General features: G+C 43.3%; 1 protein-coding gene across 15 annotated transcripts in view; it reads right to left on the bottom strand.

The window, feature by feature from the left end:
• Positions 1–21,349, bottom strand: part of LOC115087704 (cyclic AMP-dependent transcription factor ATF-7) — a 624,371-nt gene that overhangs the window by 507,106 nt on the left and 95,916 nt on the right. For all 15 annotated transcript variants that reach the window (XR_003855588.1, XR_003855586.1, XR_003855591.1 and 12 more), the window contains one exon: positions 11,808–11,876. Coding sequence is in view for 2 of the 15 variants with exons in the window: in XM_029595199.1 (XP_029451059.1) it covers positions 11,808–11,855 (48 nt within the window). In the remaining 13 variants the exon portion in view is untranslated. Of the gene's footprint in view, positions 1–11,807; positions 11,877–21,349 lie in introns of those variants that run through there.

The following is a 21,349-nucleotide window of genomic DNA, read 5'->3' as shown; positions in this document are numbered from 1 at the left end:
ACAGAAAGACTTGCCAAATACAGAACAAGTGACCACAAACTAGAAACATACAGACAAAAACTGAACTGGATACCCCAAGAAGGAAGACTTTGCATGCAGTACACTACCAAAGAAATAGAAACAGAAATGCCATTTCCTTTGTACTGTGCAAAATATGAAAATATCAGATAAGCACATTTCTCAGAGCAGAAAAATCAAAGACTTACCACAAAACAGCAAGAAAAACACTGTATAATCCTGGCAGATCCAACACTCTAAACAGGCAGGTGAACAGAAACAATAACCATACAAAAATATTCTTCTAATATGTTTATAGCAGTGCAAAAATCAAAAGGAGGAAAAAAATTTCCGATAACAAAATGCCACAGCTCACCAGAGCTCAAGAGGCATATGCAATCCTCCAATCATGGGTCAAAAAACAAATAGGATGCCCTGGAGGTTTAGATAAACACTTATGTATTTTGGGCAGAATATAAGTGGTGGGAACTCAGGCTCTTCAAATGAAAAAAACAAACCTATTTTGGATTGGTCAAAAAAATAGTTTTCAAAGTCTGACTGGACAGACAAGGTGTTGTAAAGAGCTAGTAGGATCTGAGCACAGCATTTTATAAAAACTGATCTTGTAACTGACTGTATTCCTTCAACATAGTCCACTCAATTATGTATTACAATACTACCACCTTTGACAGCTGGTTTAATGGCCACCGAACAATCCTTTTTCCAAAGTCTTCAATGCTTGATGTTCTACTGTGGTTAAATGGTCTGCAGCTCTTTTCATATGCAATTCCAACCCAGAAACTTCTTTTAATATTACATTTTTCAAAGTTTGTAAAATTGGTTCAAAAGGCCTTGGGGGCATTCAAGAAGAATTTTTGACCACAGAGCAATTTAGCTACAGGCTGGATTTTGGGACCTTTGATTATGAGCGAATGAATTTCTCAAAATCTACTCAAAAGCCACTTCTCATTATATTGCAGTTTGCTTGCAATTCCATCTTGGCTGCAGAAATAAGAATAAAGAAAAAACAATGTCTCTGATACATGGACAGATCATTTTTTTTTTTGTTTTTCAATAAAGTAAAACATGTTTAAATAAAGAGATTTTTATTGGAGGTTTTTTGACCCATGATTGGAGGATTGCATATGCCTTTTGAGCTCTGGTGAGCTGTGGCATTTTGTTATGAGAGGTCTTTTACCTCCTTTTTGATTTTTGCACTACTATAAACATATCAGAAGAATATTTGTGTGATTAATCCTGATAGAAACAGCAGCTATAACAGCAAAACATGTAGTATCCTGCCACCAGGGACAATAAGGACCAGCACCAAAACTTGGAATTGTCCTTTCTATACCATGTAATGCTCTCATTTACCTTTTACTTAACCACTAAGTATTACTTGGCAACATATATACATTGCATGCAAAAAGTAACCCAAAAAATATCACAAACATGCACAACAAAATAGAATAAATGTTTAGAAAATTTATATTTAGGGACTATCATACTAAGCACTCCCGGTCATTACAACCTTCATTGTTTTTTATTTAATCATCGGTCCAAAAGTCAAGAATTTTTTAAATGTTTAGTAAATAAAATCTGCAAGAGCAAACACTACCTGTGTCCTCCTTTAAAGTTTAGACTGTTGAGGTTTCTAAACTGAAAAGGACAAAAGTGTTTGCTCTTGCAGATTTTATTTACTAAAAATTACAAAAATTCTTGACTTTTGGACCGATAATTAAATTAAAAAAACAATGAAAGTTGTAATGACTGGGACTGCTTAGTATGATAGTCCTTAAATATTAATTTTCTAAACATTTATTCTATTTTGCTGAACATATATACATTGTCATGCCAATAAAGTTTCCCCAATCTGAACAGAGAAACAGAAAAAGGAGTCTCTGATAATCCACTTAGATTTCTAATACCCCTTTAGTGTATGTCAAATGTCTTTTCTCCTTCCTTACACTCATCTGAAAAGAGGAATTGACCAGACTGTACAGATCTATTCTTATTTGAGAGAGAAGCAGCTGTGGTAACAGTCTTGCATACTCGCTTAAAATACAAATGAGGATTGCTTGTTAGAAAACTTCCACCGAATTCTAACTTACTCCAGCAGCAGCAGTAGTAACATGAGGAATTACAAAAAACTAACAAAAGATGGATTATTAAGCTGTTTATATTTATTATAAGAAGTTACATAAACACCTAAAACTACAGTGCTCAAGAAAACCTATCGCTTATAGGAGTTGCTCTCCTCTCATCTGCAAAGAGTGATGCAGTCAACAATGGAAAGACAAGCAAACTATATGTAATGCAAGCTTGCAGAATATCTTCTCAAAGCGCTAATACATTCCTTCCTATAGAAGCGATTTCCCCAAAGTAGTAAAAGCAGAGGAACACATTTGAAATCTCCGTCCCCTCATTTCTGAGTGGCAGTCAAGAGTCTGAAGGGCAGAATAAACCTTTTTATATATTTTTTAACCTATACTTATCCTAGTCCCCATCAGTCAAACACACATTTACCTAATTGCATAGAACCTCTGCACTGCTGCGCTATGGGTACATAAGCCACTGCAGATCTGCCCAAACAGGAAAAGCAAAGTTGCTTACCTGTAACGGGTGTTCTCCTAGGACAGCACAATGTTAGCCCTCACAAATGGGTGACATCAGATGGAGTCCTGCCTGGGAAAACTTGTCAAGCTTTCTAGAAACTTTGGTTGGCACACTGAGCATGCCCAGCATGCCACTATCCCTACATCCACGCGGGGTCTCTCTCCAGTCGTGTACTTAGATACAAGAAAATAAAAGAATAAACCAACCAGGAGAACCCAACTCCACAGGGTGGCAAGCGGGTTTCGTGAGGACTAACATCTTGCTGTCCTAGGAGGACACCTGTTTCAGATAAGCAACTTCGCTTTCTCCTAGGACAAGCAGGATAGTAGTCCTCACACATGGGTGAATCCCTAGCTAGAGGCTGGACCCGAACCAGCAGGACCAACAGAAACCAAACCAGGTGCCAACAGGCACAACAACAGAGGTGCTGTTGGTAACAGCGGTTAGAAGAGTTGGGTTCATGGCTGAAAGAGGTTTCTCAGGACAGACTGGCAGATCCTCTCTCACCGGCCATCCCTGTCCAAATAATAGTGCGCAGGGAAAGTGTGGAGAGAACTCCATGTCGCAGTCCTGCAGATCTATCCCATCAGAACTGCACGCAGGTGGGCCACAGACGCTGCCACAGCCCTTACAGAGTGCGCTATGGTGTGGCCCTCCAGCTGCAGTCCCACCTGGCCATAGCAGAAGGAGATACAGTCCGCTAGTCAGGTGGAAAGAGTCTGCTTAGTAACAGCCCTACCCAGCCTATTGGGGTCAAACAAGACAAACAGCTGGGTGGACAGCCTGTGGCCCGCCGTACGGTCCAGGTAGAAGGCCAAGGCCCTCTTACAATCCAGCATGTGCAAAGCCCTCTCTCCTGGGCTGGCATGAAGCTGGGGGAAGGTGGTAGTAGGACTACAAATTGGTTAAGATGGAAATCTGTAACCACCTTCGGTAGGAACTTAGGGTGCATGTGCAGAACCACCCTGTCGTGGAAGAACCTTTTGTAGGGAGGATAAGTCACCAAGGCATGCAACTCACTGATTCTGCGCGCCAATGAGACCACTATCAAGACGACAACCTTCCATGTTAAATGCTTAGGAGTGTACAAGCACAACAGCTCAAATGGCAGCTTCATTAACTGGGCCAGCACCACATAAGAACATAAGAAATTGCCTTGCTGGGTCAGCCCAAGGGTCCATCAAGCCCAGCATACCATTTCCAACAGAGGCCAAACCAAGCCACAAGAACCTGGCAAGTACCCAAACACCAAGATGATCCCATGCTATTGATACAATTAATAGCAGTGGCTATTAATTACAAGTTAATGAACTTCTCCTCCAAGAACTTATCCAAACCTTTTTTGAACCCAGCTACACTAACTGCACTAACCACATCCTCTGGCAACAAATTCCAGAGCTTAATTGTGCGTTGAGTGAAAAAGTATTTTCTCCAATTAGTCTTAAATGTGCTACTTGCTAACTTCATGGAGTGCCCCCTAGACCTTCTATTATCCGAAAGTATAAATAACCGATTCACATCTACTCGTTCAAGACCTCTCATGATTTTAAAGATCTATATCATATCCCCCCTCAGCCGTCTCTTTTCCAAGCTGAACAGCCCTAACCTCTTCAGCCTTTCCTCATAGGGGAGCCATCATTTTGGTTGCCCTTCTCCATCGCAACTATATCTTTTTTGAGATACAGTGACCAGAACTGTACACAGTATTCAAGGTGCAGTCTCACCATGGAGCGAGAGGCATTATGACATTTTCCGTTTTATTAACCATTGCCTTCCTAATAATTCCTAACATTCTGTTTGCTTTTTTGACTGCTGCAGCACATGTTCATGAACCGCCCCATGATAGGCTGTACCAAGATGGGTGACCTGTCCACCTCCCAATGAAAATCTCCTAGGAGGCCCATCCCCCAATGGACAGCAAAGGTGATTGTGGGTGGCATGCTGTCCGACCTGGACAGAGAGCAGTACCGGGGAAACCTTCGCATTGCTGGGGGAGGCAAACAGGTCCACATTCGGAGTCCCTAAGAGATGGAAGATCCTATCCGCTACCTCATGATTCAGAGACGACTCGTGGGGCCGGAAGATGTGACTCAGCCGGTCTGCTAAGGTGTTCTCCGTGCCTGCCAAGTACACGGCCTGGAGAATCATACCCTGCACCAGTGCCCAGCTCCAGGTTTGCACTGCTTCCTGACAAAGAAAGGAAGGATCTGTACCCCCTGCTTGTTGATATACCACATGGCCATCTGGCTGTCCGTTCGAACAATGACGACCTTGTTTGCCAAGCGATCCTGGAAGGCCCACAGGGTGTACCAGATCGCCCTCAGTTCCAAGAGGTTTATGTGAAACTGCACCTCCTGTGCGATCCAGAAGCCCTGAGTGCAGAGGCCATCGAAGTAGGCTCCCTACCCCCAAGTGGGATGCATCCGATGTAAGCACAACCTGAGGAAAGGATGCTCCAGGTTGAGTGGAGATGTCCACCAAGTCAGGGAAGTTCTGAGTGAAGGGGGGGACACATGGATGGGGACCTGAAGGCCCTGGGTGGCCTGTCACCACTGGGAGCAAAGGGTCCACTGGGCTCAGTGCATATGTAGACAGGCAAAAGGAGTGACATGTGTAGTCACAGCCATGTGTCCTAGAAGTTACAGCATACGCCGCACAGAAACTAGCCGGCTCTGTTGCCCCCTCCAGGGAAGCAGGGCATGTGCCCTGTCGCACAGCAGGAAGGCCTTTGCCTTTGTCACATCCAGCATGGCCCCAATGAAAGCCAGCCGCAACAAAGGGCAGAGATTTGACTTTGGATAGTTGATTAAAAACCCCAAGTGCTCCAGGGCCTGAATAATACTGCGAAGCGCCCACAGTGCCCCAGCCTGCGTGTCACTCTGGACCAGCCAGTCATCCGGATATGGAAACACCTGAAGAAGGTAAGCCCCACCACAGCTAGGCATTTCGTATAAACCTGCGACAGAGGTGAGGCCTAATGGAAGCACACGGTACTGAAAATGCTGGAGCTCAACCATAAAGCAAAAAGGTACGTCTTGTGACTTGGGAAGATCGCATTGTGGGCGTACGTATTCTATAGGTTGAGGGAGAAAAGCCAGTCCCCCCTGGTTCAACAGGGGAATTATGGTGCCCAAGGATGCCATCTTGAACTTTTCCTTTTTTAGGAATCTGTTCAAGACTCGCAAATCCAGAATGGGACGGAAGCCTCATGTTTTCTTTGGAAGCAGGAAGTAACGGGAGTAAAACACCTCTGACCCTGGTGCCCTTGAGGAACAAGTTCCACTGCTCTGGCCATTAGAAGGGCCAAAAGCTCCTCGAAGTTGGAGCTCTTGGCCCTTCCCCATCTGGTGGGGAAGCCGACACTTTTCAAAGCCCATAGCCTGTTGCAGGCCTTCCAGTTAACGAGGGTGACGGAGAGGGGGTGTTCCCAGAGCCGGAGGAGTACTTCCTGGAAAGTCTCGTGCACCAGCATCACCACGCTGGCGTTCCTCCAAAGGGGGGGAAGGATCCAATGGAAGGTCATCGGAGTCTACCGACGAAGCATCATAGGTATCCTGATCCCATGGATCATAAGGGCCCTCAGGCTATTTGAGACCACTCGGAGAGGAGGGTTGTGGAGCCTCGGGCATATTCCTGAGCGCAGGCACCAGGAGGCCCAGGGGGTCTTCGGGCCCCAAAGGGCTGGGCCCATGGAGCGCAGGACATGGTGCCGAGGTACCTTGAAGTGCAGAGGGTATCAACAGGCCCTCATCTCCCAAGGAATCCCCCATGAGGACTAACGCTGACGCCTTGCGTTTCAGTGCCTGGCGGGTCACCGAGGGATCGCAAGGTGCTGGCATCAACTGCATTGGGAGGACACCAAGGAGCACTTTAAGGTGATCCAGCCCAGTCACCGCATTCAGCATCGGCTCCCGATCCACCGCCAGGCGCACTGACGTTCCAGCTCTGCCTTAAATGCCTGACGAGAGGACAGGCTGAGAGGGGAGGGTTGGGCCCATCTCCTCCTCAGAGCCCCAAGGAGGGTCGATGTCTGGTACCGGAACCGGTGCGAACAGCCCCGGACCACCGACATCGAGGGAGGATGAGGCCTCATGTCAAGGCCGCTTAGGCAGCAGGGCGACAAGTGCCAAGGTCCTCACATGTCCAGTGCTGTGCGCAGATGGGGATTGGTGCCAATATTTGTGTTATCTCCCATGGTGCCCGGCCCAGTCTTTCCCCAGCTCAGAGGATGAGGAAGACTATCCTGAAGTCTGGGACTTTGAGGAGACAGAGACTGGCCGATCCCTGAAGCTCCACTGCCAGAGAGCTTCAGGGAAGGAGTGGTAACCGAGGGATCGAGGGCAATCTGTTCCCCTCAGTCCTTGGGCGTCAATGGTGCTGACACCGGAGTATTTATTTTATATACTGTCAATCTGTAAACAATCTAGACTGTGTATAATAAATACAAAATTCAAAATACATTACAAAAGTTATATAAAAATCATTTAAAACAAGTGCTAAACAATTAACTACATTCATTAAATTATAATTAAAATAAAGAAAAAACTAAGAATATTTAAGCTTAAAACATAAGAATACAAACAACTTAAAGTTAGAATAGTGGAAACCAAAAAAAGATTTAAGCTAAAATTCAGTGAAATATGGATAAAATAATAAAGTATTTAAGACAATACATTAAAACAAGGGAAAAGGGAAAAGAATTTTTTAAAGGAAAATGCATCAGACTGCTAGAATTCTACTTAGTCCATTGCTTTAAAGTTTACATTATCACAACTGACTGCTGTATAGTATTTGATAGTGTTATTTTCATAAGCCTTTTTAAATAACCAGGTTTTAAGGTTTTGGGGTTTGTTTGTTTTTATAAACATTTTGATATCTTTTTGGAGTCTAAGCTCATCTGATAGCAAGTTTCATAGTTTAGGCCCTGCCACTGAAATTGCTCTGTCTCTAACTTCAGATAGATGTGCTTTTCTTATGGAAGGCACTGTAAGAAGACCTTTATTTATGGACCTAAGATTCCTTTGATGTATGTGCAGATGTAAGGAGGCATTTAGCCATTCAGTTCGGTCGCAGTTTAACGATTTATGTATGATACACAATTTTATATTCAATTCTCTGCTTTATTGGAAGACAATGTAAATCCATCAAGATTGGCGTGATATGGTCATATCTTTTTCCTCCACATAAGACTTTTGCAGTTGCGTTTTGGAGAAGCTGTAAAGGTCTTAAAGAATTTCCAGGTAAACCAAATAAAAGATTTACAATAATCTAAAGTGGAGAAAAGTAGGGTTTGTAAAATAGTTCTAAAATCATTAAATTCTAGTAATGGCTTAAGACGTTTTAAAATGTGTAATTTAAAATAACCATCCCTAATTTTTCTCTTGATGTCAGATTTCATTCCAAATCATGATCATTAAGAATTCCCTAGGTCGTGGACCTGGTCAGTTGAATCAATCTGCATGTAATCTGAATTAAAATAGAAAGTTCTGTCAAGGTTTGATTTTCTTGTTAATAAAATTAATTCATTTTTTTGATGATTTAAAATAAGTTTTATATGTATTAAAAGTTGTCTTATAGCAGTTAGGCAGATATCAATTGTCTTTAGAGTATCTTCGATAGATTTCTTGATAGGTATTAGAAGCTGTACTTGCCTAAGCCAAACACTTTCGCCATTTTGTCCAGCCTGGCCTGACTACCTTTCGGGGTCATCTGAGCACACAATTTGCAGCCACAGACATCATGCGACACCCCCAGGCAGAGGATACACACTTCATGTTGATCTGTTAGGGACATTGTCTGGGGGCATTGGCGAAAGCCCGAGGCAGCCATGAGGTGCACAGAGACCTCAAGGGCACGACGACCGGCGGAATATAGGAAAACCGAAAAACTCACCAACTGAGAAGAACCCGATGGGAACCAGAGAGAGCCTACGCAGGAAAAAAGTACGCGAAGAAAAAAAAACTCACTTTTTCCGGAAAAAAAGGCACAAGACGCACGATGACAGCTCTGTGAAAGAGAAAGGACTGAAGAGAGACCCACGTCGACACAGGGATAGTAGCATGCTGGGCATGCTCAGTGTGCCAGCCAAAGTTTCTAGAAACTTTGACAGAAGTTTTCTGTGCCGAGCTCCATCTGATAATGTCACCCATGTGTGAGGATTACCATCCTACTTGTCCCAGGAGAACAATTTTAGAATTCTGTCAGGCTTGGGAACACTGCAGCACTCTAACTTGTATTTTGTTTTTTTACCCTTTTCATCCTAAACCTCTTCTCGTATACAGGGCATATGCATGCCCGCATGTTTTTCGTTAGCTGAGGGCACAGACATCCATTCCACACTGCTATACCACCAGTTCCCTCTCTCTCAGGTGCTGGCTACAGCTCAATCATGAATTTGGGTCACCCACTTAGCAAGGCACAGCACCAAGCATGGACTGCCCCTTTCATCACACTTTGATTCATGCAGCCCTGTGTGTATTCCTTGAAGATTGCTGTAAACATCTTCCTATGAAGGATAAGTCATTCCTCCTATAAGAACATAGGTCAAAGCTCTGACATGCTCAGTCTACAGATTCCTACATTTAGCACTACTTCTGAATGCAATCTTTTCCAAATCCCATTAAGGTCCTTTCTATGATAGTCACTTGAATCATAAGAATGTTCGGTTTATAAAGAACCGCCACTGTCAGGGGCTGAATTCTCAGGAAGAAGTATTAAACCATAAATTAAATTATACTCTGTCATGGATACATGGAGATTGGCTCAGGCAAACTATTATTTCCCTGTGCCTCAAACATATCCCACATACTGTTCCTTTCCCGCCTCTCTTAACCTTTGCGTTTACACTTCCAAATCTGAATAACCCTATTATCCCAAATCTTAGTACTTTATCTTTCTGATCTTACTTCAATTAACTTCCGTGTAAATGTTAGACGAACCATACTTATTATTTACTCTATTTATATTATGCTATTTTAATTTCTAAACAATTGAACAATGTTACTGTTTATTTTTGTGTTCTATGTAAAGGATGTGCCTACGTCCATTGGCCACCATCAGTTATCTGTAAACCGGTACGATGTGCAAATGGCTATCTGTATATAAAAATGTTAAATAAATAAATACTGCAACTGGGTAAGGAGAATAGCACTGCTCCATGCTCCTGCTCTTTGGAGGCTATAACAATTCATGTTACAGAAAAGTGATACCAAGTCAACTACCTCAGAAGAAGCTGTATATGACTAACTGAAGTTCAAAACACCATGAAGCACGTTTATATACTAGATAAAACATTTTGTACAAATGCAAATTAGCACATCTTATGAAAGGAACTCCATAACCAGAAAATCTAATCAGGTCCCAAAGGTGCTATAAGATGGGTCTATTGTATTGCATTAATAATGCTACTAAAGTCATTCATCCCTTGAGGGAAACTTTTTTTTTTTTTTTTTTTTTAACAGAATGGCCACTGGAGATCTGCTGGCTAAATAATAACTTGTCACCTGTCCTTCTAGGAAAAGAAACTTAATGGAAGACCTTGAACAGAATCTAAGAGAAGAGGAGGGGGAGAAGAAAAAAGTAGATGTCCACGCTGAGAGTGTGGCAGATTTAGACCTCAGCTGTTTGTATCAACCGTACTGTTGGGAAGCGATCATGCACAGAATCCAAAAATAACAGCCATTAATACAGCCTAGCAACCGAAACATGTTTATGCAGCCACTGAAAACGCAGCAGCTTCCATTCCAATGCAGGTAGCTGGATCTGCTAATCTATTTTTGCTGAACTTTTGCTTCTCACCTTCCTCTCTTCCCAGATAACAGTTTCTAATTTCCACCAAGTAACACAGGAAAGGTTTCATACATACACGGTTGTGAAGAGGAGGAATACCCCAGCTATTCCACTTCCAATTTCAGAACTGTTTTTATTTGGTTTTCATCCAGAAACTAGTTTCACCCGCATCCAAATAACTATCTGGATCATCAGTACTGTACCGACAAACTTTATGTATATTCAGTAGTTAGGCAAACAAAAACATTAAGACCCCACCCCTCCTTATGTGTGTCAATTTCAATGTTTAGATCTGTGTTTGAAGAAGTTCTGAAGTTTCACCATTATAAGTCTAAATAAAGACACTGCTGTGCTGTCTTATCAGAACCCCAAGCAGGCACAAGGCCAGGGAGTGGCATCAGGGAGGGAGGAGGCTTCTTAAAAAATAGTGTTCTGGCTGTTATAAGAGGTATAAAAAAGTGCAAGAATATATTTTATTATACCCTAGGAAAAAACAAGAGGCATCAATACAACAAAAAATAATGCTCTATTTTGAGGACTGTTAGTATTTCTGTTTTAACAAACAGAAGTTTAGTTCAAACACCAGCAATGCTAAAGTCTCAGTGACCAAGAATAGATGAAAATTATAATTCTGCCATGAGACATTCCTTATAGAAGAGTGGGAGGAGACTCGAGAGGCTACTTTTCCAAAAGCAAAATTCATGGATAAAATGCCAATAATTGGAACACAAGAAAAAGGCCATGGGATCCTTCAACCTTCAGTATCGACTTGTGCCAATTCAAGCTCATGATCGGAGTCACAGTAGAAAGACGAAGTTAGTGAAAAGCGGACTCCAAGGCCATTTTCTCTGCTCTCTGATAATTACATTTCAATTAGCCCTGTAGAAATGTGGTCCTCTTTGGTTCTCCTCAGTTACTGCAGAGTGGATAGTTCTCCACATTTCAAAATACCCATCTTTCCAAAATTCTTATGCGCCTCCTTTTATGGAAGCAGTTCTTATTCAAAAATAAAATCACCTATTCAAAATTTGTTCCTTTCTATGGAAAGAGGTTTGGTGGGAAGAACATTTGACTTACAAGAATATTTATTGTGTCTCAAGGATGTCCACAGAAGAGGACAAGAGCTATACTATTGGAAAACATTTACTGAAGTGAGGACAAGCACCGTCTAGGAGGTGACAAGCCACCCTTGCTGACTGCATACCAAGCAATACCAAGCTAAGAAGATTTCATTTCCGAAGGGCAAGCAATTCCTTGTAACCTGGATTCACACATTACAAATTTCTGCAATCTGATTACAGACCATAATCACATGAAGTACAGTCTATAAACCTCACATCTGCACTATAAAACAGCCATTGTGATTCACCACGAGACACTTCCAATAAAGTTTCCAGCAAACATACCTGTCCACAGCCAAGGGCACTGCACACAAAGGGTCTGTCGTCTCCCATATTTCAGACAACTGAGCTCAGCTGCAGAGAAAGAAGAAAATGATCAATCACATGAAACAAGTTGAAAACATTCAATCCAACCACAGGACCTTAAATTGGAAAACAATTTTCCTTTCCATTTGTTTTTCATCCCCCCACCCCATCTTCATGTTAGGAATACACTACTGCCTTAAAATATATTATAAGAACATTCTGCTGATATGTACATCTATTTAGAATTCCAATAGATTCTTTTCTACAGAAATAGAAGATACTACATCCTGAAGCTAGTTACATCTATATTGTTCATGACCAGGGATGTGATAAAGATGAGCAAGGAAGTAGAGTGCACTACCATGAGTATAAATGACACTAATTTTCACCTTGTCATCTTCTTAGGCTGAGCAACCGCTAGTGCAATTAGTCTGAATAGCTTCCAATAGGACAGTGCCCATAATCAGGAGTTAGCACTACTACAACTACTACCAAACATTTCTACAGCATACATGTAAGGATACAGGAAACAATTCATGACCTGTTATGTTCAATCCAAGCCAGTCAAGAGTACGTTAGATCCAATCAGACTGCTGATTGGAAGAACATACCTTCTAATTCTGTGCATATTGTGCTGTAGTGCACAGGAGTGTAACGGGCCACTGACAACAATGAAAAGGGGTGTGGAGAGAATGGTTACAACAAATTCTTTGAATGTTTAGGCTGTAAGAAAACAAACATTCTAAATTTCTCAGAGGCTAATATTTTATGTTATAAATTACCTCTAAAAGTATTTACTTTATGTATAAAATTCTTTTGCTGTTAAAACCAGTTTCTGATAGATATTCCAGAACAAACCTGCAAAATGTGTGAAGCAAAAGCAGATTAAAAAAAAAAAAAAAAAAAGACAGCTGTTGCCCTGATGAAAATAAAAGCCTGTAAGCATATACTGAAATCCTATTCTGAAGGTTAGAAACAGGCATGCAGCAACAAGCTTAGAGTGAGGGATCACGCAAGGTGAGAGCTCAATGCAACTCAATGAGGAGAGTATGGAAGGGGAAGACTGCTCTACAAGCAGATAAACTATTTTCCTATTTCTGAACCTCCTCTAGAACAAGGGCAGATCAAACATTTTCTTTGGCCAACACCTCACAACATGTATGGTCTTCAACACTGCTTGCTGCCTCCTTCCACTTAACACACCATGTCATATTTCTAGACCTCAGTCCAGAGACTCTCGTCATTCATCGCAGGGCCGCGCTCAGACATGCGCAACGGCCCGGTGACATTGAGGCAGGCCGGGTTGGGAAACCTGACCCCCCCAAACATTTTATTGGAGGGTGTACCGGAGGGGAGGGGGAAGAGCGATGCACGATATGCGCTCGATCGCTAAACCGTTGGAAGCACAATCACGCGGTGATGTCATCGGCCGGGGACGGGCACCCAGTGATGACATTGCCAGCGCATGCTTGCCAGATCTTTTCCTCTCCCCAGCCAGCATGCCCTCCAATAAAAAGTTGGGGGGGGGGGGGGGGGGGGCAGGTTTCCCATCTAAAAGTCACTTATTCTGTCCTCGCTTTTATTTCCTGAGACATCCTGCATGGAATGCTGCCTGGACAGGACCAGCATTCAGTCCAACCCCACAGGGTCCGTAGCACCGGTTTGTTGCTGAAGATTGCACGGTGCAGTATGCATCATTGGACAGCGCCATCACCATCCTTTGACAATGTGGTAAAGGAGCACTCATGGCCAAGACAAAGTCCGTATTCCGGTTGCTTTCTGTCAATCTCAACATTTTCCCTTTATTGGGATTCATTTTCAAAAATCAGTACTACTTTGACAAGTGCCCATGGGCACTCCGTTCCATGCGCATACTTTGAGCTGCTCAGCTCTTTCCTGCATTGGGCCACCTCACAGAAAGTAGGGATCCAGAACATAGTACATTTAGACAACTTCTTGTTCGTGGGACCATCCGATTCATCAGCATGTGCACGCTTGTTATCAGAGTTCAGCAATCTAGCGCTCGAATTTGGTCTGCCTTTAGCCCTGAACAAAACAGAAGGCGCCTCCACAGTCATCAAGTTTTTAGGTATAGAGTTAGACTCCAATGCAATATCTCGATTGCCTCCAGCAAGCTGCAAAACACTCAGAACATGATCAGTCATGCACTGGGTGCAAAAAAAAGACGACATTGGTCAAGGTACCGTCGCTCACAGGAACTCTAAACTTCGTATGCAAGGTCATACCAATGGGGCGGGCCTTCCTGAAGAGGTTGACTGCTAGCACAGCTAGAGTGAGTCGTCCAAATCACTACACCCGTATTACAAGGCTTATAAAAGAGGACCTATCTTTAAGGATATCTTTCCTAAACAGCTTCAACGGGATAGACGTATGGCCAGATCCCCCATCTCCAGTCGCGATCTGGGCATTTATTCAGACGCATCAGGGGGGCGTTTGTTTTGGCATGTATTGGCAGGCTTCGTGGTCCGCAGAGCCATGGCCAGTTTCCTGGGTGGAAGCAGGGCTGACTCATAACATCACGTTCTTAAGAGTTATTCCCTATCCTGGTGGAATTAGTCATATGGTGCAAGAGGTTACGCATATTCTGCTGTGACAATATGGCAGTAGTACAGGTCATCAGCCGACTGTCCGCCAGATGCCACAAATAGCTGAATTGCTATGAGAGGTCATTCTTAACAGTCTACACCTTAGCACTGTGATACATGCTTGCCATGTACCCAGAACACATAACACTATTGCTGATGCCTTGTCAAGAGCTAAATGGAATCTGTTTTACAAACAGGTACCAGGAGCAGACAGAGGGGATACCAGTCCCAAAGCGTTTATGGAACATTGGAGCACCACCACTCAAGAACTCCTTCAGAGATCGGTAGCCCCGGCTACATGGAAGGCGTACTGCAGATCATACGAACTTCTAAAAGAACGCGATTGGGACAGCTGACCAGTAGATGAAGGACTAATGGCAGATTACATTGCTTGGGCCAAAGATAGTGGAAAATCTCAGGCTGCTATGGTGAAACAGTTAGCTGATTTTGCTTTCTTTTCCAAGGCCCAAGGCTGGGGTGATCCCAACAAAGGGTTTTTGGCTAGGAAGTTGCTCGAGGGTTGGGAAAAAATTAGAGCCTGCTAGAGACACAATACACCCAATAACATGACTTGTTCATCCAATTAGGGCAGATATTACCATCCATGTGTGACAACGAATTTGAAGCCAAACTTTTCCATGCCACATTCTCTTTGGCCTTCTTTGATGCAATACGTGTTAGTGGGCCGGTGGCTGCCACCAAAAACGATAAGGGACATAGAGCCTTTTTGATGGAAAACATCAAACTACATACCGATTATATCCAGATAACCATACAAAAGTCCAAAACAGACCAAACTGCATAAGGTTGCACGATGCGCCTGAAACGCATGCCGTCAGAGATCACTTGTCCAATGCAAAACTTGCAAAATTTCTTATCTTTACGACCCATTGGCAGCAAATTCCTATTGATCAATGCTAATTATGCACCCTTTAAAGTATATCAATTTTCGGCTGTTTTAGACGGGACACTGGCCGCCACAGGGTGCAATGCCAAAGAATTCGGAACCCACTCCTTTAGGATAGCAGCAGCCTCCAGCGCGGCACAGGCAGGGTTGCACAATGAAGCCATTCAGAGAATCGGTCAGTGGAGGTCCAACGCTGTATACTAGTTCATTAGGACTGAGCATGCATGAAGTGATAATATCCTCTTTTCCTTCTTTAATCCCCCATATACAGAGTCGTCAATACAGCAGAGGACTGTCTGGATCATAGGACATTCCTTTGTTCACTGGGCTGAAAGGAGAGCTCTCACTCAATTGTACGGAGCTCACCTGGGGCTGGCCATCTGGAAGGTGCGCATTATATGGTTAGGGAAAAAGAGGCATGTCTTGGGATCAGCTCCTTCCCCTGGCACAGCTCAAAAGGACACGTTGGTCAAGCCCAGTGTAATCTTGATACCTTTAGGTGGTAATGATATCGGGTCCACAACTTGCATACTGTTAATTTGCCGTTTGAAGTCCGATTTGAGCGAGCTAGCATTGATGTTTCTCAAGACATGCCTCATGTGGTCAGACATTATCCACCGTTCAAAATGGAACGAAAGCAGACTATGGAAACAGGGCCGCAGGAAGATCAACAGACAAGACTGCCTATGGGCGTGTAAGCCCATAGGCAGATAAAGCACAAATGGGCTGACTAGACATGCGACGGCTTATACCGATAAGACAGAGTACACCTCTCGGATATCGGATACAACCTTTTCAATTACAACATTCAAGAGGCCCTGGAAAAATGTTTCTCGTGAAGGATACAGCTTTATGGTGGGGCATGAGGGAAGTGTTCTACCTCATGCCAGTGGCGGGTGCATGAGCCAGTAGGGTGACCTTGTCGGCCTGGGTGGGACCCCCTTGCTTGGAAATCATGGCGGGGGACCGGGCATAAGGGGCTGCCTTGCTAGGAAACACAGCTGGCAGCCCAGGGGGCATCGGTTTGGTGCCAGGAGTGAATTTGGCTCACACCAGCGTTAATATTTTGTTAACAATAAAGCTGCAGCCTTCTTCATCCAATCAATTTGTTATGTGTAATAATTGCTTTACGTCATGGTGACATCCGGGGGGGGGGGGGGGGGGAAATAGCCCAAGGCATTGGTGCCGGGTCTCTGCGTCACTGTTTTACAATCACAACCCAGCAGATCCTTAAGTACTCATCTTTATTACCAGTCAAGATTAAGCTCTTGAGAGCAGGGAGTAACCTCTCACCTTCTGTAACTGTAAGAAATGTGATCCCCATATATTATGCTCCTAAACTATATAAACTACGAATTACAAAGAAGGAAGGATTCCCTTAACTTATGGGGAAATAAGTAGTAGCAATGAAAACTATTTCTATAGCATTACAAGATGTATAGAGACATGTAAGGAGACAGTCCCTTCTCTGTGGAGTCAAAAATAGGAGGCTTAAGGAAATGTATTATAGTAAGCATGGTAAATTAATAAGCCTCTGAACAGAGATAGCTAGATTTTTAGAATTTAATAGCAGCCTCAAAAAGTTGAGTTTTTAGGAAGGATTTGAATAATGCCAGAGAGGAAACAAGATGTATCAACTAAGGGAATGTATGTGTACAGAGAAGCAAGCACAGGACTACACTGACAATAATGAAACAAAAGTACAATAGGATCCTCCAAAAGACCCACTAGAAGTGCGAGGTGAAAGGAGAACCAAGCTGGATTTCAGGACTGTTCTAAGTGAGGGCGGTGTGCCAAGGGAGCACATGTTGATCAACAATGCTGAAGGCATTAGATAAGTCAAAAAGTATGAGGACTGAATAAGGCCCCTGGCTATGAAGAAATTTCTGAGGACTTTGGCATGGGTTTGTCTCCATGAAATATACAGAGCATGGAAACTAGAGTGGATTCAGAATGGTTTACGATTTCATCACCTTCAGAGGACGGATTTACACAGAATAGTTACAAGTAGTCCTAAATTTAATGTTTATTTCTGCTCCTTTAGGTTTCCAGTTTAATCAGAACCAGCCCTTAAGAAGGGCTCTGACACCGTAAGAAACTATGCGAGGCTTCAACATAGCAATCTGAAACAAAGGAAGCACAGCTCCTCCTAGAACTCAATACAAGGGTGCTCTTGAGCCAGTCAGCTGTTGTGTGATGGCTGGGTCTTCAACTATCCCAGGGACTGTGAGCTTTGTCTCTGCAGCATGCCCAGCCACTGCTGACCTGAGAAAAAGTTGGGCTCAAGAATCAGACCAGCTTTTCCTGCACAGCATTGCCCAATAGGACAGACCCTAAAGCAGTCAATTTCAAAAGTAAACTGAACAAGCTTTTGAAGGAAATTAAATTAATAGGTATGATACAGAAAACCTCTCTAGTGCTGAGCCAGGGACTTAAACCAACAATCCTTGCTGGGTTAAAAAGAATACTTTTCTCAGCACAGAATTAACTATAGATATTTTTTCCCACCTTTTCCTGGATTACCACAGAGAGCTATTAGGCAACTACCAAAAGATTAGATTTGATGGACTTCTGGCCTTCTTTCACTCTACTTAAATGTTTTGAATAGAGAAATTTGTATAATAAAAAAAAGACATCAGGATACACAAGACAGAAAAAAAAAGAGGCTGTAAAACAAAACCATTACTGCCCAAACCGTCAGATTTCTCCCCTCCAATCTGATGGCCACCAAACCATCCACACTTTTCTCCATTGATTTAGAAAGGTTGTGCAGAGGCAAGAATGGTTGCTACTGTGAAAGGGCATCCCTACTTTCATTCAATGGCAACACCTAGTGGCTGGAACTGTACTGTACATGTACCGGGTTACAGAGGGAACTGTGGTCTGTAGCTCCCAGCTAAGAATTATCACTGCAATGACTGGACTAGGATATGTCATAGAAATAGAAAAAATACCCCAGGTAGCTATGAATGAAAGCTCATGACACCACTGTCTCCATGGGATATAGAGCATGGAAGCTAGATTAGAGTGGATTCAGAATGGTTTAAGATTCCATCACCTTCAGAGGACGGATTATTTACACAGAATAATTACAAGCAGTCCTAAATTACTTGCGATTGAGTAGTAAGCCCAAAGGAGTAACTGCTGGATCAAAAGTACAATTTAAAAAAAAAAATTAATTTAAAAAAGGTTTCACAGTTAAATAAAAAAAGAGGAAGCAATGTTCAACAGGGTTTCAAGTCAAGCATGTCATTTAATGAATAGTAATCATTAAAAAAGCAAGTTTGCTTACCGTAAACGGTGTTTCCGTAGATAGCAGGATGAATTAGCCATGCTGTCTGGGAGCGTCGTCGCGCGACCGGCAGGCGGAGCTTCACCTAGAGTGCAGAGTTTTGAACTCTGTGCGTCTGCGAGGTGAGGTTCCCACGCAATTGCTTATTTACCTCAGTCTCTTGTTTCAAAGCGAGAAGAATATAGAGCGTAAAAGTATTTTATATATTTGTGTAGACTGTCTAGGGAGGTGGGAGGGATCGCATGGCTAATTCATCCTGCTATCTACGGAAACACCGTTTACGGTAAGCAAACTTGCTTTTTTCCCCGGTGATAGCAGGCTGAATTAGCCATGCTGTCTGGGAGTCCCAAGCTCCCGGGTGGTGTCTAGATGTTTGTTTGTAGGTTAGGACGCCACCCGTAAGTGTTTATACAGTAGACAGTCTTAGCTTTGTGTCACTGTTGACAGGATTGCTGAGCCCATGGCCGCAGCAGAAGCGCTTTGCTGTTGTAAGCAGTAGTGGACAGTGAAAGTATGTAAAGAAGACTAAGTTGCCGCTTTGCAGATGTCTATCAGTGAAACGTTTCTGTAATGGGCGACTGATGTTGCAGTTGCTCTTATTTGGTGTGCCTTTGGAGTCGTTTGTAGTGGTAGATTACGCTTATTGTAGCGAAAGGTAATGCATTGGGACAGCCAACTAGCCAAAGTCCTTTTTGAGACTGGTTGGTTAGGAGACATTGGGTTGAAAGAGAGGAATAACTGAGATGGTCTGGATTCCGAATGAGTTCTTTGTTTGTAATAAGCCAATGCCCTTTTACAGTCCACGGTGTGGAGAAGTTTATCTCTGTCGTTCTGATGAGGTTTTGGCTTGAAAATCGGTAGAGTAATGGTCTGATTGATATGAAACGCCGATACCACTTTCGGGAGGAAGGTGGGATGAGGACGAAGTGTGACTTTATTATGAAAGAATTGTAAATATGGGGAGTAGTGAACTAGGGCTTGTAATTCGCTTACTCTCCTTGCTGATATTACTGCTACTAAGAAAACTGTTTTCCAAGTGAGGTATTTGATATGACAGGCATCTAGAAGTTCAAAAGGAAGTAACAGTTGTTCCAGTACGATATTGAGATTCCATGGTACCGGCGGCTTTGTGACCGGTGGTCTCAGATGTAGAATACCACGCAAGAATCTGGAGATTATAAAGGGTGGTTGGAAATAGGTAGTCCGTTTTGAGTATTGTGAAAAGCTGCAATTGCGCTAACACGTACTCTATCCGAGGCGTATGCGAGACCCGCTGTGAACAGAGTATGGAGATATTCTAGAAGATTTGTTATTTTTGTAGAGAAAGGGTCTAGGTTTTTTCTGCATACCGGCACCATTTTCCTGCATAGTTGCACCTGGTGGACAGCTTTCTGGATTAAATGAGAACATCTTCAAGTTGAGATGAGAGTCCTAGACCCTGTGTAAATGCCTTTCGATCTCCATGCTGTCAGATGGAGGGATTGATGCATTGGATGAAGAAGAGATCCCCCTCTCCTGAGTTAGGAGTTGAGGATGGTTTTCTAGAAGAATCGGTGGGCGAATGCATAGTCGCTTGAGATATGGATACCATGGTTGCCTCGGCCAAGATGGGGCTATGAGTATCATGTCCGCTGCATCTGTGATGCATTTTTGTATTGTTCTGGAAATTAGTGGAATGGGAGGGTAAGAGTAAAGTAGGCCCTCCCTCCATGAAATGAGGAAAGCATCTGGAGCGTAACCAAGTTTGCTGTGGTAGATGGAGCAAAATGTCAGAGTTTGTCGGTTGTTCTCTGTGGCAAACAGATCTATTGTTGGAAATCCCCACTGATGGAATATGTTGGCCACTACATCTGGGTTCAAAGAGGCGATCCGCTGTTACATTGTCAAGACCGGGAAGGTAAGTGGCTTGTATCGAGACTTGATTTGATACTGCCCACGTCAGAATGCAAAGCGTTTCTCGACAGAGGATCCAGGAACCTGACCCTTCTTTGTTTATATAAGACATGCCTACTTGGTGTCCGTGTATACCATGATATTTTTCCCCGAAGAGTGGTTGAGAAGGTTTGAAGTGCTTTCCAAATGGCTCGAAGTTCGAGGAGATCGATTTGAAAATTGGACTCCCGTAGAGATCAACGGCCCTGAGTCTTTAAGTTGCTTAGATGGGCTCCCCAGCCTTTCCGTGAGGCATCCGTAGTGAGAATAACTTGATAAGGAAGTCGCTGGAATGGTGCTCCTGAGTTCGGGTGGTTGATATTCATCCACCATTGAATGTCTGTTTGCATTTGTCTGGTGAGGCATACTCTGGTTTACAGAACTGTGACCACTGGTTCTTGAGACCCCATTGTAGGCAACGTATGAGGAGTCTTGTGTATGGGACTACATGGATGGCTGCTGTCATAATGACCCAACAGTTGAAGAATTTGTCGTGCCGATGCCTGTGATTGATTGAACAGACGTTGAGCCAGAGAGGACAGAGTTTGTATCCTGTCGTGTGGTAGGTATGCCCTCTGATGTACCGTGTTGATGAGGGCTCCAATGAACTGTAGAACCTGAGTAGGTTGAAGATGGGATTTTTCGTAACTGATTATGAATCCCAGCTTCTGAAGACAATTGATTGTTTGGCATGCATGAGTCTTTAAGGTAGTCAGATCCGAGGCTACCAACAGCCAGTCGTCGAGATAGGGAAAAATCTGTATCGCGAGCTGCCGGAGATGAG

This window comes from Rhinatrema bivittatum, chromosome 3 (genome assembly GCF_901001135.1).
Source record: "Rhinatrema bivittatum chromosome 3, aRhiBiv1.1, whole genome shotgun sequence".
NCBI classification, from domain to species: domain Eukaryota; kingdom Metazoa; phylum Chordata; class Amphibia; order Gymnophiona; family Rhinatrematidae; genus Rhinatrema; species Rhinatrema bivittatum.
This window is presented reverse-complemented; position numbering and strand designations above follow the sequence as displayed.